General features: G+C 39.2%; 1 protein-coding gene across 1 annotated transcript in view; it reads right to left on the bottom strand.

The window, feature by feature from the left end:
- The window catches only part of KLHL3 (kelch like family member 3), a 114498-nt gene that overhangs the window by 77096 nt on the left and 17221 nt on the right, over positions 1-20181 (bottom strand). Inside the window, exon 3 of the mRNA XM_090288277.1 lies at positions 6630-6736. Coding sequence (XP_090144403.1) covers positions 6630-6736 — 107 coding nt within the window. The remainder of the gene's footprint in view (positions 1-6629; positions 6737-20181) is intronic.

The raw sequence follows: 20181 nt of genomic DNA, 5'->3' as shown, positions 1-20181 counted from the left end.
ATTTTCAAGAGGTATTTGCACATAGCTAGTCAGAGGCTGGGATTTGAATCTTGGCCTAACTCTAAGTCTCATGTCCTTTCTAATAAATCTCTCTATAACTTAAACCTAAGCCTAATAGCCTTGATAAAAGTATTCCCAGACAAGCCCTTGGTCCAAATTCTGAGGTACTGAATACTTCGCAAGCAAGAACCAAGAGGAATGGGATCTTATCAGTTTATTTTTAAAGATATCTTCAACACCTAACAAAGTGTGTAACATAAAACAAGCACTTAAATATTTGTTGGAACAAGGACAAAAAGGAAGAAGAGAGGCTTTCTCTTGACATCCCATCATTCCATGGACTCCAGTAATTCCTACGGGGCAGAAACCATCAAAGGCGTGGTCATTCTTGCTTCTTCATTCACCTCTACTACTTTAACAAAATATTTCCAGAGAACAGAACACAAGCCCTATTAAGTACTTCCATATTCAAAGTCAACCCAGAGGCTTCCTCTGCTGGTTTCTCCCCAGAGGCCCAGTTCAGCCACCTTAGATTCTGAACTTTCAAAAAATGTCTGCTGGTTGCACATCTTTTTAGCCCATTCCATCTTCTGCTTGTCATCTGTTAACATGTGTGTCTTATTCTTTCAAACAGAACATGATCCACTCAAAGGCAGATATTTGTTGATTCACTCATTCATTCGTTCATTCAATAAACATGTATCAAATAGACCCTGTGTGCCAAGCATATGCTAGGCTCAGAGGACACAGTGGTGAACAAGTCATGGCATGACCCTCATAGAGCTCAGTTTAGGGGGGTGGGGGAAGTGGAGAGAGAGAGAGAGAGAGAAGTAAACCAACAATTACAAAGTGAGTTAAATGCTAGAAAAGAGGGCTCAACATTAAAAGTTCTTAAAGAGGTATTTCTGTACCCTGAACTGTATGCAAAAATGATGAGCACACAGGAGCACATATTTGGTTTTTTAGAGTCTCCACTGTTTTCATCAGATTGATTCATGATGGTTAAGAACTACTGATCTGAAATGATATCTGAAGAAGGGATCATAATTATTCAGAAGAGATGTGAATAGGAGGGAAGAATATTCCAGGCAGCGAGAATAGTGTATGTAAAGGTCTGGATGTAAGAACATAACTCATTTGGGGACCATAGGAAACTGAGCTTGGCAGAAGCATTGAGAGCAAAGGGAGGAATGGGGAGATGAGGCTGGAGATATAAGGAGGGTCTAGAGCACTTGCCGGCCTTGTGGGTCATGTTAAGGAGCTTAGACTTCATCCTGAAGGCAATGGGGAGCCTCTGGCAGATTTTAAGCAGGCGAGGGATATATCAGATTTATATTTTGGAAGAAGATCACTATAGCTTCAGCATAGAGAATGGGTTGGGGATGAAAAAACAAAATAGAAGGCAGGTTGACCAATTAAAAGGCTGTTGCAGTAAATCAGTGAAAGATGATGGTGGTGAACTTAGGTACTGTCTTGAATTTATTTAATTCCTCACACCCTATCCTAGGATCTTGCACCCCATATCCCATGCTCCCTGGAATCTCACCCTTTCTCCACTTGGAAAGAACTTTCTGCTCAGCTAGTGGCACATGTAGTACCAAGTCAGGAAGAAAACGCTTGTGCAGCCACATATACATTTCAAAGCAACCCCAACCACCATCAGGATGGCTGACACGAGAGCCGTCCCTCACATCCACAGGAGCTTTGTAAACTATGGTGTGCCCAACAAATAACAAGTACACTTTAAGCACCTATTCTGTACTGGGTGCTTTATTCCCATTACCTATATTTGTTCCCTGGTTATGGTTATTATTCTAGTCTCACAGATAAGAAAAAAGGATTGCAGAGGTTATGTGAATTCCCCATAAACCTATTAGGTGCTGGAGTCAGGATTGAAACCCAGGTCATTATGGCTCCAAAGCGCTTTCCAAGACACTACACCACCTCCTAATACAAGGTGGCATTAACACCCTGTGTTTAATCATTAGCAAAGAGGCCTCCACATCAACAACAATATCCTCCATGAACATTCATAAACCATTCATTACCAGTGCTTTTCTCCAATGAATTTTAGAGCTGAGCTACATTCTAAGTCCAAAAATGCTACCCCAGACCATCTTGGTCAAACTGGCGACACCTTAATGAAAGGGGCTGGGGGGAATCTTAATATCATCCTCTTCCCAGGTGCTGAACTATGTTGAACTATGACCAAACCAATTCTTTTAAAAATCATCATTTCTGCACCAAGAGCAATATATTTTAGGCAAGATGGCTGTACCCTCATCCTCAAATCTAGGTCTCCTAAGCCAGAAAAGGATGCCTGACTTTGATGTGATTGGTCACTGTAAACTTCAGCTCAGAGGTAACTAATTCTAAAAGGCAAGTCATGTGGAAGATAAGGCCATTCCTCCTTAATCCCAAACGGCCTCTGATGCTTCCAATCCTTTTCTTCTGAACTATTCTACCCAATCCCTGACCCCTCAGGGGCAAAACACTCAGAAACCAGACCCCATTTACTACTGCTACTCCACAACCTCCCTCAAGGAAAGGATTCAGTTCCCTAGTGCTGCTGCCCTCCAGCCCCCATCCCATCCTGGCCCCATGCCTTAGATTAAGTCTTGCTAAGCAGCATGTTACTGTGAAGATCTTCAAAGGCATCAATACAACAGGCAAACAGTGAGAAAAAAAACAAAGAGTCAGGGCCTGGCAGAGTCTGGCATGAAGAAAGGGTGGAGACAAAGGTTCTATGAAATGAGCACATGCCTGGGAGATGAGTAAAGGAGCCAGGCTTTCATTGCTGTGCTTTGCAGATGGTTCGAGTGCACTCAAATTCTAAGCCCCTTGCCTCTTGCCCCAGGACATTCTTGACTCTTCTCCCTATTTCTGCTCACTCGCTACATGTTCAAAGATACCAGCTAAACATCAGCCCACATCTAATAAAAACTGGACAGCAATTCTTCTTTAAAAAGCAAAAACAATCTATAATCAGCCTCTGCATATAGACCTAGAAGGATGGGACAGCTCGATCCAGGGGCTTCTTTGGGGATGGGAGCCTGAACGTCTTGCAGCTATGATGATGGGCATAGGACTCTAAAGCCCACATATTCTTTAAACTCAGTTCCTTCAACACCATAAAATGGGGCTGTTCTTAAAGTATTTAGATGAAATGTAGGGACCTATATGGAGTATCAATACTATGGGAGAACCCATAGTAAAGGGCATGATAAAAAGAGAAAAAAACTATTTTGGGAAAATTAGCTTCCCCTAGGACAGAGGTCTTAGATGGAAAAGATGGGTGAGGGAATCCTAAGTATTCCATACTCACAGGAAAAAGAAAGGCAGAATGCAGAACGGCTGGCCTCTCCAATCACACTAGGCTAAAGGAGTGGAGGATTATCAGGTTGACTATCAGGTTGACTGCCTGTCCCAGATCTTCTCACAGGCTGGCTGCGTTTGGACACTCTCCTGTGGGCAACCAGACCTCAGTTTCACATTTATTCCAAATTATTGTGAGCAGGTCATGGTCAAGGAGTAGAGTTATATGGACACCACAGGACAATTTAAACTCAGAGGACAAAAAAATAAAAACTCTTTTAAGCCTGAGTAAAAGATAATAATCACATCAGTCAAGTCAGAAGAAAGTCACATGTATTTTGTTTTCTTTGTGGCCTTAAACATGCTGACAGAAATGGACTTTGCCTTAGTCAGTTGGGCCTTTTTGTTACTAATTTTATGCATTTTAAAGCTGAACCTGATAATTAGAATAGAATTTTGCAATGTTACCTGGTTACCAAGGTTCAAGCAAAGTCAAGGAACCTCAGAAAATACACAAATCTCATATATTGCTGATGGAAGCACAGGCTGGTTCAACTGTCCTACTGTTGTGGAGTTGCAGCATGTCTCTCAAGTCTTCCAAACGTACGTACTCTTTAACCAAATATTTCTTATTCTGGGAATCTAGTCTAAGGAAATAATCAAGAATGTAAATAAAGATTAAGATGCAAACATGCCCATTGATTTCCAACCAATAAGGAAATGCACTTTCAATTAGGATACCTATGATAGAATCTTAAGAAGCCATTATGATGCAGATGTGATTTAAATGACATGAAAAGTTAGTCAAAATATTATGTTAAATTCAATTAAGCAAATTTTCTTTGAGCACCTACTATATGGGACCATGCTAGGCAGTGGGGACAAAACAGTCAATTAAAAAGGTACAGTCCTTACCCTCATAAAGCTTATGACTGATCTGGGAGGTCAGATACTGAAGAAATAATAAGAAAAGCAGTAATACTAAAGAGAAACATAGGGTACCATGAGAGCAAATAGCAAAGGGATTTAACCTAATCCAAAGAGACTGTCATAGGTCTTCCTGAGGAAACGATGCTTAAGTGGTAATGAAGAGTGAATAGGAGTTAGGCAGGCAAACAAGCAGGGACGAAGAACATTTCAGGAAGATGAACACCAATTTTTTTAAGTACACATATCAAAAAAGGCTATTCAACTATGTATATATAAAATGAACTCATTAATGTTATAAATATAATTTTTATCTACATATTTATAAATATAAATCAGAAAGAATATAAAATATAATCTTATCTAGATGTTATATTACATGTAATTTTAAATTTTTTTGTCTGCCCACATTTTCTAATCTTTTTTCTGCAGTGAACATATGTGACTGTTGGGTGGGGGTGTGGATGGATGGATGGATAGTAACCAGATTCAGAAGGTTATGGCTGGGCAGCACATTAGATGACTTTCTTCTCTTGATTCTCTCCTCCCTTCAATTACTAGAATCCAAGGCCTTCCCCCAAAGCATCTTTCCTCTCCTTTTCTAATATCATTTTCATTTTGCTTAAGCACTTCCACTACCCAAGAGGCAAGTTCATTAGCAAAAAGTGGAGCCAACCCTAAAATTATTGCAATTCCAAACAGATTATTATCACAACAATGGACTTCCCAAACCACACACACAAAGAATTACTGACAGAAATATTCATTGAAATTTTGGCTAAACACTTATTGCAGACAAAATGAATTATATTTTTAAAAATAAGTGAATGAAGGAGAGGGAAAAAAATTAAAACATTACTACTAGGGTTTGAGATTACTCCAAAAAAATGCAGTTCACAATTTCCAGGTAGTGAAATTACCTGGTTTTGTGAAATTCCCAGCCTAAGAGTCAAAGTGAGGTAAGAGTGGCTTAGTCCACTTAGCAGAGACACAGCTCTGAGTTGAGACCAGCTCCTTCACATGAAGAGCCAAGGGGACACACATATAAGGAACTCTGAAAACGTATGTGTCAAAGCTGCTCCAATAGGAACCATTCTTGCCCAGCAGAGGCTGTGTAGTGTATTAAGAAAAGGGTAAGGGCCTATTCAAGCAAAAATGTGCATGCACTCACCCCTTCTTACAAGCTTACGTTCGTTCTTTCTACCTCTACTTACAACAGGCCCTGTGGTGGGCATTGAGGATTCAACAGTGACAAGACATAGTCCCCAAGTGCCCAAAGCTCACAATCAAGTGTGAGAGACATTTCATTCATTAAGTTAAAAAAATACGAGTCCTATTGTGTACCAGGTACTCAGGACATGGTAACAAACAAGTCCAACAAGAACTCTTACTTCATGGAGCTTATATTCTAGTGAGGGGAGACAGGTAAGACAACATATAAATAACCAGCCAACATGATTTTCAGAGAGTGATAAATGGTATTTAAAAATATACTCAAGTTATGGGATAGAAAAGAGACTTAATGGGGAACTATGGCTAGGGTGGTCAGAGGAGACCACTAGGAAGTGGAGACATTTGAATTTAAATGGCAGGATGAGAAACAGCTGATACATGAGACGCCAGAGCACAGGCACTGCGGACACCGGGAACGAGACAAGAATGCAGAGTGAGAGTGACCGTACTCAGAGGAAGCACAGGGTGCTTGATGAGCAGGTGGAAGGGACACTTGATCCAGTCCATGGTCTCACCCAGCCCAGGCGGCCTTCAGTCAGCAGTGACGTACAGCATACTGCATTGCATGTACCTCGTTCATGGGCAGTGCTGTGAGGCACTGCAGACTAGAAACTCAGCCCATGGGTTTCAAGGAATTCCATTTTGGAAGTAACACATGAGAATGGGTTGGACTAGGCTACCAGCATGCTCAGGAACAGGCACTCCCTGGAAATTTGACGAAGATGCTGAAAATGAATGACAGAGAATATTTCTATGTCTTACTCTCTCCCACACTCCTGTAAAGACCAGAGGAGGCCCACGACCCTGCCTTCCTCTAAGGAAGGACTAGAGAGAGACAAAATGTGGGCCAGCCATCTGCAAAATGAAAGATCAGAAGGCCTAGAGATGAGCCCAAAAGTTTATATTTTGCACACACTCCCCACATGATTACGATGCGCACCAAAGTTTGAGAACATCTGGACTATAGGATTCTGCCTCTTTCTGCCTCTTGGTGGACAAGGGGCTGCATGACCAATTGGCCTGGCACCTAGAAGTGCTTCACGGTGGGTGCCACAGCCTCCTCCTTCCTCCCTTCCCTCATGCCATCTCCCTCAATTCTCTCCCAGAGGGGCTACAGCCTCATAACTGCGGGTTATTGTTTCCCCTCACCATACCTGTGAACATTGCACAGAAGTAGGGGCTGCAGGCTGCCAGGACCACACGGTGGGCTTCTATCTCGACATCTTCTGCCACAATCATCACGTCACACAATAGATGCTTACTGTAAGACACCAGTGAGGGGACAAGATGGGTCACAGCACCAACACCCACCGCAGTCATACAGGGGTATTTTTCCTCCCACCCAGATCCCATACGATGCCATATAAGGCTGTTGTAGAGTTAAGCAGGAGGACGGACTCACCAACTTTCCCACATCCCTGGCAACTCTGATATTCATGCCTTCCTAAGGAACACAGAGTGATCCAACTTGTCTGGGGCTGCAAATTCCAGGTTCCTTCATTTGTCTGCACTCCTCTGCTCCCCACTCCATCACATCCGACTGAGACAGGAGCACAGCAGCTCGGGGAGCATGGGAAAGCCTGGGGCTGCCAGTCAAGTGACTGAATGCATGCCGAGGGACGTGAGCATGACACTGAGGCATGCTACCAGCGAGAATAAGTATTCGCAATTCCCTGAGGGACCCATTGCCTATGCACTACTGGTAAATATCAGCCACATGTGGAGAGCTCACGTATTTCTCCTTCTGCCCAGATTCAACACTATCACCAAGAAGACTGACTCTGCCTGTAAGCTATGTTCCCCAAAGACTCTGCTCAAACTCTACTCATTGCAATTACTGAGAATACTGTAACTACCTTCTTACTTGTTTGTCACTCCCACTACACTGTAGACTCTGAAAGGGACTTGTCTTAGTTACTGTTATATCCTAGACACCTGAACATAGGAGGTCCTAAATTTTTACTAAATAAATGAATAAATTTTGAAATGGGATCAATCCACAGTCTTAGATAGAAATGATATTTGACTACTCTGGAGACTGAAAGGCCCTGTCAACCCAAGAATTTTTTGTCTACCAGCCTTCCAATTTCTTATCATGCCTGTTCTTAATATAATGGTTAACATTAACTGAATTATCTGTGCCAGGCACTGTTCTAAGCACTTTTTTTTACATGTATTGCTTCATTTAATCCTCCCTATCACCTTATGAGGAAGCGCTATTTTTACGCTTCACATTACAAACAAGAAAATTGAGGACCAGGTAAGGTAAGTAACTTTCCCAAGGTCACACAGAAAGAGAGCACTGGAGACAGGATTTGAATGCAGGCAGGTAAGCCCCAGAACCCATGCTCCTAACTTGTATGGTATCCTGCCACCACTAGTCCCACCTTTAGACTGAAGTACTAAGAGTACTCCAGGCAGCACAAATACATTTCAACTGTGATTGGTTGGTAGTTACTTAGAACACTATAGTGGATTGAGAAGTCTGAGGTCATGACTGAATTCCATGTGATGGTTGATAAATGGAAAAGAAGCTACATATTTGCCATCCCTGGTATATCATATTAAACTATTGCCAACTATGAATACATTAGTCCGGGTTCACTTATTAGAGAAATAGAATCATGAAGTCTGAAAAAGTTAGAGCTGCAAATGCCCTTAATGATTATCTGGTCTATGAAGCTCAGAAAAGTGGTCCAAAGCTACAGAAGCTCAAGTCTTTAATCCACCTATGTACCACAATGCCTCATGATAGGCTGACCCTTGTATGGAAAAAGACAGAAAACAGGTTAACTCCAACAGGGAATGGTGGGCAGGATAAGATTTAACATATAAAGTATCAGTGAAGTGGCTTCTGGGAAGAGTGATACCTTTGAGCACCGAGGGGTGGAACCTCAACCTGCTGTGGCCAGCAGGCCCTACACACAAACTTTATCAGAATAAACAGAACTAGCTCTGCCCTTAACTGGCTATGAGAAGAGGGACAAATGACCTCACCACAATTTTCTCACCTTTCTTAGCTACCTCGGGACATACATCATGGGGACCAAATGAGTTTGTAGATGCTACCTGAGAACAGATTGGTTTTAATTTGGACAAAATTTATGTAAAACTATATTCCCATCAAGAATAGACTCATCTTGGACATTTTTACTTCTATTAAAGATTTAGGGAGAAAATGAGGTTATCACTGCTATTTAAAAGTACAAGTAACTTTTTTTGATAACCAGTATTTTAATGAGAAAAGTGGTGACAAAGATGGGTCAGAAATGCCGAGGAAATTTGCAGTACTACGTGCTGAACAAGTAATGTCAGAGAGAAATACCTTGCACAAACATAGAGGAGCTGACAATTCATGAACAAATAATAGAGAGACAAGAAGGAATGAGGAATAAAGATGGAGAATCCAGTTAAGCAAATGAATGTGAGAAGTTCTAATAAGAGAGAAGAATATCTCAAGGCCAGGAAAACTCTAACCTGGGAAAGTGACCAAGAAAAACTTGCCAAAAACTCAAGGTAGGCTTTCCCTGTGGGTGAGAAAGCCTGTCTGCACACTGGGGCCATGTCTGGGTATCCATTCTGCATGGAAAAGGGGAAAGGCAGCTCTGAAACACTGCATGGCTCACAAGCACTTCTAATTCCATTTACCAGAGATCTTATGGGATCCTTTTTTTCCTGAGCTATCACACTACTCCAGAAGACAATCCTGAAGAAAGAAAAGCAGAGCTCTATACTTTATGACTTATAAAGAATTACAGTATAGCTGTTAGTAAGGAGCTCAGACCTCAGATCACACGGAGCAGGGTTCCTGTTCCCTGAGTTTAGAATTGAGATGTGTTGTAACTAAGATAATGAATAGTGACAATAGTAAACATTCAGTAAATGTCAACTTATTTCGTGGATCCATAAGCCTGGAGTTTAGAGGTAGGAGATGGTTAAGTAGTTGGGTGGGCATAGGAAGAATCAGGAAAAGGGTGAGACAGCTGCCAGTGAGAGAAGAGAAAAACCGAGAGAGAAGAAAAACCAAGAGGGTGGTATCCAAGCAGCCAAGTAAAGAGAGAACTTCAAGAAGGAAGGAATGAACATATTATATACTGTTTATAAGTAAGATAAGATTAGGGTGGCTAGATAGGGCAATTAGGCAAGAAAATAACAGCTATTCAAATTGGAAATAAGGAAATAAAACTTTTATCTACTTGCAGATGACGATGTTGTATACAGAAAATCCTAAGGAATCCACTAAAAAATATTGGAACAAATAAATGAGTTCAAGACAGTTGCAGAATACAAGATCAATATTTTAAAAATCAATTGTATATCTATACACTTGCAATGAACAACACAAAACTGATATTTAAAGAAATTCTATTTACAGTAGCATCGAAAAGAATAAAATACTTAAGAATAAATTTAACAAAAGAAGTGCAAAACCGATGCTCTAAAACTATAATACACAGTTGAAGAAATTAAAGAAGACCTAAATAAATGAAAAAAATCTCCAGTCTTTATGGAGTGAAAGGTTTAATATTGTTACAATGGCAATACTCCCCAAAGCTGTTCTACAGAATCAAAAGAATTTCTATCAAAATCCCAGCTGGCTTCTTTGCAAAAATTAACAAACTGAACCAAAAATTTATTTGGAAATGCAAGAGACCTAGAATGTCCAAAACAATCTTGAAAAAGAAGAACATAGTTGAAGGTCACACTTCCTAATTTCGAAACTTACTACAGTTAAAGACAGTGTAGTAAAAGCATAAGGAGAGATAGATATCTCAAGAGAATTGAGAGTCCAGAAATAAACACACTTACAACTAATTGATTTTTTTTACTCTAAATCATGTTTTATTTTTTAAGTACAGTTGATATACAATATTGTATTAGTTTCAAGAGTACAACAGTGATTAGACATTATATAACTAAGTGATCGTCCCAAGAAATCTCATACCCACCTGACACCACACATAGTTATTAGACTATTATTGACTCTATTCCCTGTGCTGTAATCTACATCTCTGTGGCTGTTCTGTCACTACCAATTTGTACTTCTTAATCCCTTCACTTTTTCACCCACAACTCCCTCCCATCTGGCAACCTGCATCTATGAGTCTGTTTCTATTCTCCATGTTCGTTTATATTGTTTTTTAGATTCAATTGTTGATAGGTATGTGTTTATTGCCATTTTATTGTTCATATTTTTTATCTTCTTTTTCTTCTTGAAGATCTTCTAACGTTTCATGTGACTACTTTAGTTTTTTTGTTTTTGTTTTTTTTTTTTTTTTCTTGTCTGGGAAGCTCTTTATATGTCATTCAATTCTAAATGACAGCTTTTCTGGATAGAGTAATCTTGGTTGTAGGCCCTTGTTTTTCACCACTTGGAATATTTAATGCCAATCCCTTTTGCCCCACAGAGTTTCTGTTGAAAAACCAAGTGACAGTATTATGGGAGCTCCCTTGTAATAACTAACAGCTTTTCTCTTGAACTTTTAAGATTCTCTTTGACTTTAACCTTTTGCATTATATATAATTATGATGTGTCTCAGTGTGGAGCCCTTTGGGTTCATCTTGTTTGGGGCTCTCTGAACTTCCTGGACTTGTATGTCTATTTCCTTTACCAGGTTAGAGAAGTTTTCTGTCATTATTTTTTCAAATAAATTTTCAATTCCTTGTTCTCTCTTCTCCTTCTGGCACCCCCATGATGCAAATGTTGGTACACTTGAAGTTGTCCTCATTTTTTTTTTTGATCCTTTTTTTGTTTTGCTGTTCTAATTGAGTGTTTTTTGCTTCCTTATATTCCAAATCACTGCTTTGATTCTTGGCTTCATCTACTCTACTGTTGGTTCCCTGTAAATTATTCTTCATTTAAGTTATCGTATTCTTCATTTCTGATCAGTTCTTTTTTATGCTGTTGAAATTCTAAGTTCATCTACTCTTTCCCTGAGTTCACTGCATCTTTTTGTAACCAGTGTTTTGAACTCTGCACCTCATAGATTGCTTGTCTCCACTTTGTTTAGTTCTTTTTCTGGAGTTCTGTTCTGTTCTTTCATTTGGGGCATGTTTCTCTGTCTCCTCGTTTGGCAGCCACCTGCGCTTGTTTCTACATATTAAGTAGAGCTGCTCCATTTCCCGGTTTTGGTAGAATGCCCTAATGTAGTAGGTGTTCTGTGAGGGTCCAGTGGCACAGCCTCCCCATTTGCCCAAGCTGGGTACTCCACATGTGCCCCATGTGTGGGCTGTGTACACCTTCCTGTTGTAGTTGAGCCTTGATTGCTATTAGCACATCAATGGAAGGGATTTACCCCCAGGCCGATCAGCTGCAAGGACTGGCTGTGACTACCATAGAGGATCAGCTGTGCAGGGGCCCACATCATGGAGCAGGACTTAATTCAGCAGGGCTCTTGTGCCTGTTGAGTCTGCCCGTTGAGTGTGTCACTTGTGGAGGTGGTTGGGTGGTACTTCAGTGTGGTCTGAAACTGTCCACTGGGTGGGCTGGCTCTGGGACCTCCCAGGAGGTGCAGGCCAAGGTAAGCCACCATCTGTGTTCTACCCAGTGCAACCTGGCATGAGCTACAAAGCAATCTGCATATGGCTGCTACTTGTGCTGGCCCTGGAGGTACCCAGGAGGGGCCAAGCTGCAAACCAAGGCCAGCTCCCACTAATGCTGGACCTAGGGCCACTTAACAAGAGGTACAGGACATGCCAAGGCCAGATGCTGCTTGTTTGAGAAATTTTAGGAAAGTCTAAAGTATAAGCCAAGACAGGCTATTTGTATGAAAAAGCCACTGGAATCAGCTTAGGTTGGCCCAAAGTTGGGTGGGACAGGGTCTCAGGGAATCACTAGGGCTGGGTGAACAGTGTTAGCCAGGTTGATGGAGACTCAAATATAGCACTCACCTGCCAGCTCTGCAGGGGGAGGGCTCATCAAAAGAACAACGGCCTCTGCCAGCACTTCTGTCTGGGAGAAGGTTGCCCCCCAGTTCTCACCCTGATGCCAGACAATCCAGTTCCTCCCCAAATGTCCCTGGTGACTTTTGAGCTGCTGCCCCAGCACTGGAGCTCAGAGGGAGTGTGTCTGAATAAGACCATGTGTGGGCCCTTTAAAAGGAACTTCCTGGCTGTGAGCCAAGTGTCACTGGTTCAATTCCCAGTCAGGGCACATGACTTGGTTGCACATCAGCTCCCCGGTTGGGGGCACGAGTGAGAGGCAACCACACAGTGATGTTTCTCTCCCTCTCTTTCTCCTTTCCCCTCTCTCTAAAAATAAATAAGCAAATAAACAAATAATTTTTTTTTAAAGGAACTTCCTGGGACTCCAGAAGCCGTCCATCTCACTCAGCCACAATCCCTGGTTTTCACAGCCAGAAATTATTGGGACTTCCCTTACAGAGGCTGGGGGGGCCTGGTATGGGGCTGGAACCTCTCGCTCTCAGGATGGGGGCCTCTAAAGCTGGGATACTCATCCCAATTTTTATCCACCACATGTGGGTGTGGGACAAGCCCATTCCACATCTCTGCCCCTCCTACCTGTCTCGATGTGGCTTCTTCTTTATATCCTTAGTTGTAGAATTTCCATTCAGCTAGATTTCATAGGGTTCTGAATGATGGTTGTTCTGTAGTTTAGTTGTAATACTGATATAGTAGTGGAAGGATGTGAGTACCACATTTACCTACACTGCCATCTTGACCAGAAGGCTACAGTCAATTGACTTTTGACAATAGTGCCAAGGCCATTCAACTGGGAAGGAACAGTCTTTTCAACAAATGGTGCTAGGACAACTGAATAGCCACATGCAAAAGAATGAAGTTGGACTCCTACTTCATACCATATATAAAAATTAGTTCATAATGGATCAAAAAGCTAAATTTAAGAGCTAAAATTATAAAACTCTTAGAAGAAAACATAGGGTTAAGTCTTCATGTCTTTGGATAAGACCATGTTTTTTTAGATGTGACACACCAAAAGTACAAACAAAAACATAAATTAGACATCAAAATTTATAAACTTTTTGCTTCAAAGGACAAAATTAAGACATCAGGGAAGTGAAAAGACAACCCACAGAATAAAAAAAAATTGTTTTCAAATCATTTATATGTTAAGAGGCTTGTATATAAAATATATAAAGAATTTGAACACTACAACTCAATAATAGGTAGATATAAATACAATTTTAAAATGATCAATAGATCTAAAGAGACATTTCTCCATGTAAGACATAGAAATGCCAATGATCACATCAAAAGATGCTCAACAACATTACTCATAAGAGAAATACAAATCAAAACCACAAGGAGATACCACCTAACACACACAAGGATGACTATAATCAAAAGCACAGAAAATAACAAGTGCTGCTAAGGCTATGGAGAAATTGGAACTTTCATACACTGTTGGTAGAAATATAAAATGGTGCAGCTGCTAAGTGAAAGAAGCCAGTCACCAAAACCCACAGAGTATATGATTCCAAAATAGGCAACTCTATAGAGACAGAAAGTAGATTAGTGACTGCCTAAGGCAGGGGGGTTTGGGGGGCGGGCAGGGAGGATAGGGAAAACAGGTGGATTACTGTTAAAGTATAAGGATTTGAGGAGTGATAAAAATGTTCTAAAATTGATTGTTGGTTGCAAGACTGTGAATATACTAAAAGCCATTAAACTATACGCTTTGAATGTGTGAATTGGATGGCACATGAATTACATATTGACAAAGCTGTTACCGATAAAAGAAAAAGAAATCAATGCGTTAAGATGGCTGGCTATTACAGTACTAAAGGCATAGTGGCAGCCTGTGAAAGAAAGAAAGAAAGGAAGGAAGGAAGGAAGGAAGGAAGGAAGGAAGGAAGGAAGGAAGGAAGGAAGGAAGGAAGGAAGGAAGGAAGAAAGAAAGAAAGGTGAGGACAGAGAACTGTTTGCAATGGTGAAATGAGAGGTTGGAACTGTCAGGATGACCTAGAAAAGACTCTCCTTTTCAGATCTGGTCAGGGTGTGTTATTCCAAAAAGGACTGCATACCCTCTTGCTGGTTGGATGGTCAGAAGCCAAAGAGCCATTAGTGCTCTGCTGCCCAAAAGCAGCTGTTAATCTGACCAGAACAGAGCTAAGAACTGCAAAAGAAGGAGGCAGATTGGATGGTTACCATGCCAACAGCCCATTCTCCACAATGGAAGTAAAAAGAATAGGAAACTCATGAATTATGTGATCCATAAATGGCAAAGAACATGTGTGCTTGAAGTAAAATAACTTAAAATTGAGGGAGGAGAATGTGAAAACAATGCAAGAAATAACCCTGGGTCCCTGGAATATCATGTAACATTTCATTAGCTTAAACCCTGTATGGCAAGATGGTTTACCCATGCTTTCATCAAAATGAAGTATGTCTCTCTCCAGCTCCCATTAAACTCACACAGATCAATGAAGTTTTTTCAGTTGCTTCTCTCATTGCCTCACCCACTCCACTCTAGTTTTTAAAAAGAGCCATTTAAATACCTTAGAATTTGATATAATCTTTGAACACTACTAGAATGCAAGTTTTGATAAGGGCAAGACTTCAAAGCACTTATACACTGCCATATTTCTGTAACTAAGCACAGTGCTTTTAGCAAATCATCATCATCATAATCAGAGCTAACACATTACAGAATGTTCACTGTGTGCAGAGGCCTCATAACAATATCCAAGGAATAGGTTTTATTATTATCCTACATGCTGTTGAAATTGGCAACTCTAGGAATTAATTCAACATTAATAATCATGAATGTGCACAAGTATTTGAAAACAAAAATATATGTGCTATATACTGTTCTAAGCACTTTACTCATTAATCCTCTTAACAAGCCCACTAAACTGGAACTATTATTAGCCTCATTTTATGGTTGACAAAAGTAAGGTTAGGGAAATTAACTAACTTGTCCAGGTCACAGAGACAATAAGTACTGGAACCAAGACTTAAAATCAGGCTGCCTGGCCCCAGAGTGCTTGTGACCACTATGCTATACTGCTCCAAACACAACCATTGCAGGTGTTATTTTCATGAGAGATTGGAAAATCTAGACATCCAACAATAGGATACTGTTTCAAAAAATAAGCCAAAGATAAAATATCATTAAGCACCTAAAATAATATTTGTAGAAGAGTTAGTGACATAGAAAAACTTGTTCAATATAGTTAGGGTAAGAGGAAAAAATCTAATTGAGACATGAATATTTTAAAGCAAAAGAAAAGATATTCTCTACAGTGTTAACAATTGTTACAAGTGTATTAAAATCATAGATGACTTTTTGCTCAGCTGTATTTTCTAAATTTTCCATAATATATTCCTTTTACCAAAAAATAAGACAAAAAAATTTTTAATTAAAAAATTAACAGAAAAATTAGAGAGAAATCCATGCCTAAACCTGATCTAAAATTTTCTCAGCCAAAATATATAGATTGTGGTCCGTTTAAAAAAACAACAACAGAGAAAAAACAAACTGTTATAATTTTATGTGTCAACCTAACTGGGCTAAGAGATAACCAGATGGCTGGTAAGACATTATTTCTGAGCATGTCTGTGAAGGTTTCTTCAGAAAAGATTAGCATTTGAATTGATAGACTGAGAAAAGACTGCTTTCACCAATGCAGGTGGGCGGCCTGACTAGAACAAAAAGATGGAGGAATTCTCTCTTCTTGAGTTAAACTGTCCATCCTCTCCTGCCCTCAGACATGGGAGCTCCTGGTTCTCAGGCCTTTGAACTGCAGGACTTACACCAGTGGCTCAGACCTTCAGACTCAGACTGAATTATGCTACTGGCTTTCCTGGTTCTCCAGCTTTAAGACAGCAGATTGTGGGAATTATCAGCCTCTATAACCACATGAGCCAATTCCTATAATAAATACCCTCATATATAATTGGTTATGTTTTTCTGGAAAACCCTGTATAATAGAAAGCTTATTCACTTAAATTTCAGCAAAACACCAGTGGTCTCCAAAACAAATTTCACAAAATAGTCAATCTATCCATAACAACAACAACCAAAGAGGATTCTGTAATTTAATACATGTGGGGAACCCTCAGACAAGTGTATTTCAGGACTTCTCAGTTTTCAATATACCTACATGTATTATGAATCTCAGAATGGGGCACAGCAGTTTTACATAACATTTTTCAAATTCATCTGGGTTCCAAGCTCTTTATTCCCCATGGAGCATCTTGAGGAAATGTTCCTCAGAACACACTGGCAAACGCAGGTTCATACAAAAGAGAAGCAGGAGTGTTGTTTTAGGTTAAATCCAAGAAGATGCTTTTGGGGAAAGATGCAAAAACGTGCTAACTTGCAAAAAAAGCAATAAGAACATAGCAAGATGACTTTCTTTTTTAAGTTATTTAAAAAAGAGAAAAGATGCTAATAATGAAAAGGGGGGGTGGGATTCTGTGTGCATATCTATTCCCTGAGCTCTCCCTTTCAGCCGTTACAACTTGGTATCAACTCTACAAGGTCTGATGAAAGACCTGAAATATTTTCTTTTTTCAGTTTTAGTGATATATAATTGACATGTAACACTCTATAAGTTTAAGATCTACAATGTAACGATTGACACACATATATTGCAAAATGATTACCATGGTTAGGTTAGTTAATACATCTATATACCTCACATAGTTACCACCTATTTTTTGTGGTAAGAACACTTAAGATCTCTAAGCAACTTTCAAGCATAAAATACAGTATTGCTAACTATAGTCACCAGATCGTACATTAGATCCTCATAACTTTCTCATCTTGTAACTAGAAGTTTGTACCTGTTGACCAACATCTCCCCATTTCCCACACCCTCCCAAGACCCTGAAAACCACCAATCTAACTCTCTGTCTCTATGAGGTCAGCTTGTTTAGATTCCATATACAAGGAAGATCATAATGTAATCTTCCTCTGCCTGACTTATTTCACTTAGCACAATGACCTCAAGGTTCATCAATGTTGCAAATGGCAGAATTTCCTTCCATTTTTTTTCTTCAGATACATACTCATAAGCAGAATTACTAGATTAATATGGTAGTTACATGTTTAATTTTTTGAGGGATCTCGATACTGTTTTCATTAGTGGCTGTACCAATTTCCATTTCCACCAACAGTACACATGGGTTCCCTTTCTCCACATTCTTGCTAGCATTTATGTACTCTTGTCTTTTTGATAATATCCATTCTAACAAGTATAAGGAGATATCTCATTGTGGTTTTGATTTGCATTTCTCTGATGATTAGTGATGTTGAGCCCCATTTCATGTATCTGTTGGCCATCTGGATGTCTTCTTTGGAAAAATGTCTATTCAGGTCCTTTGCCTAGTATTTACTTATATTACTTAGTTTTTCTATTGAGTTGCATGAATTCCTTATATCTTTTAGATATTAATCAAATATATGATTTGCCAGTGTTTTTTCCCATTCTGTAGTTTGCCTTTTCATTTTGTTGATGGTTCCTTGGCTGAGCAGAAACTTTTCAATTATATGTACTCCCACTGGTTTATTTTTCCTTTTGTTGCTTGTGCTTTTGGTGTCATATCCAAAAAGTCATTGTCAAAACCAATGACAAGGAGCTTTTGCCCTGTTTTTTTTCCTCCTTAGTAGTTTTATGGTTTCAGGTCTTAACATTTAAGTCTTTAATCCATTTTGAGTTAACTTTTTTGAGTGGGGTCCAATTTCATTCTTTTTCATGTGGCTGTCCAGTTTTCCTAACACCATTTATTGAAGAGACTATCCTTTAATCATTGAGAATTCTGAGCTATTTTGCCAAAAATTAGTTGACCATATATAGGTGGGTTTATTTCTGGGCTCTCAATCCCATCCCATTGGTCTATGTGGCTCTGCCATGCTGTTCTGATTACTACAGCACTGTAATATAGTTTAAAATCAGGAAGTGTGATGTCTCCAGCTTTGCTCTTCTTTTACAAGATTGCTTTGGTTATTCCAGGTCTTTTGTGATTCCATACACACTTTTGGATTTTTATTTTTAATGTGAAAAATGCCATCAGAATTTTGATAGGAATTACACTGACTCTGTAGATGGCTTTGGGTAGTATCAACATTTTAACAATATTAATTTTTCCAATCCACAAACACAGAATATCTTTCCATTTATGTGTGTCTCCTTAATCTCTTTCATTAATGTCTTATAGTTTTCAGTACACAGAGTATTCACCTCCTTGGTTAAATTTATTCCTAGGTATTTTATTGTTTTTATGCTATTGTAAATGAGATTGTTTCTCTTTATTTCTTTGTTTGTTGTTAGTGCATAGAAATGCAACTGACTTTTGTATGTTGATTCTGTATCCTGCAACTTTACCAAATTTATTTATTAGCTTTAACACTTTTTTGGTGGAATCTTTAGGGTTTTCTATATTTGGACATGTCATCTGCAAACACAGACAAATTTTCTTCTTCTTTCATAATTGTTCTGGCTAGGACTTTCAGTACTATGTTCAGTAGGGCGGTGAGAGTGGATACCTTTGTCTTGTTCCTGATCTTAAAGGAAAAGCTATCAACCACTGAGTATGATGTTAGCTGTAGGTTTTTCATATATGGCTTTTATTATATTGAGGAATGTTCCTTCTATACCCAATTTGTTGGGGCTTCACACTTTTTTGAATCTGTTGAATCATATGATTTTTCTATTAATGTGGTTTATCACATTTATTGATTTATATATCTTGAACCATCCTTGCATCTTAAGATTAAATCCCACTTGGTCATGATACGTGATTATTTAATGTGCTGTTGAATTCAGTTTCCTAGTATTTTGTTGAGAATTGCTGCATCACTATTCATCAGGGATACTGACCTGTAGTTTTATTTCCTTGTACTATCCTTATCTGGTATAAGGATAATTCTGGCCTTGTTAAAATGAGTTTTGGAGTGTTCCCTCCTCTTCAGGTTTTTTAAAAAGTTTGAGAAAGACTGGCATTAATTCTTCTTTGAATGTTTGGTAGAATGCACCAGGTCCTGGGCATGTATGTCTCTGTTGGCAGATTTTTGGTTACTGATTCAATCTCCTTAATCATTAAGGTCTGTTCAGATTTTCTATTTCTTTTTGATTCAGTCTTAGAAGGTTGTATGGTTTCAAGAATTTATGCATTTCTTCTAGGTTATTCAATTTCTTGGCACATAATCATCCATTGTGGCCTCTTATGGTATCAGTTGTAATGCCTCTTCTTTCATTTATAATTTTGAGTCCTCTATTTTCTTGGTTAGTCTAGCTAAAGGTTGGTTAATTTGTTATCTTTTTTTAAAAACCTACTCTTAGTCTTATTGATTTTTTTCTATTTTCTTTCTAGTCTGTTTCATTTGTATCTGGTTTAAGCTTATTATTTCCTTTCTTATGATAACTTTAGGCTTAGCTTTTTCTTCTTTTTCTAATTCCATGAGGTGTAAAGTTAGGCTGTTTACTTAGAAACTTAGAGTCTTAAATCCAACAAAGGGCATGAGCTACACTCGAGAGAACTATATGAAGAACTTCGAAAGAAAATTCGTTAGTGACAAGAGAACCACACCATAAGCATAAACATCAGCACTGCCCGCTGACTAAGACAAATATGGACAGAGCTTCCAGGAAATTTGGCAGGACGCTTAATAAAAATTGAGGAATAACATAAATTTAATTTAACTTGGTTTTTATGCCAAAGACTGGGCCCTTCAAAAAGGAGAAATGAGGAAACTAATATAGAATCAGACAGAACTTT

Source organism: Furipterus horrens, unplaced genomic scaffold (assembly GCF_987537825.1).
Source record: "Furipterus horrens unplaced genomic scaffold, mFurHor1.1.pri manual_scaffold_10, whole genome shotgun sequence".
In the NCBI taxonomy this organism is placed as follows: domain Eukaryota; kingdom Metazoa; phylum Chordata; class Mammalia; order Chiroptera; family Furipteridae; genus Furipterus; species Furipterus horrens.
Note: the sequence above shows the minus strand (reverse complement) of the source record. Positions and strands in the feature narration are given on the sequence as shown.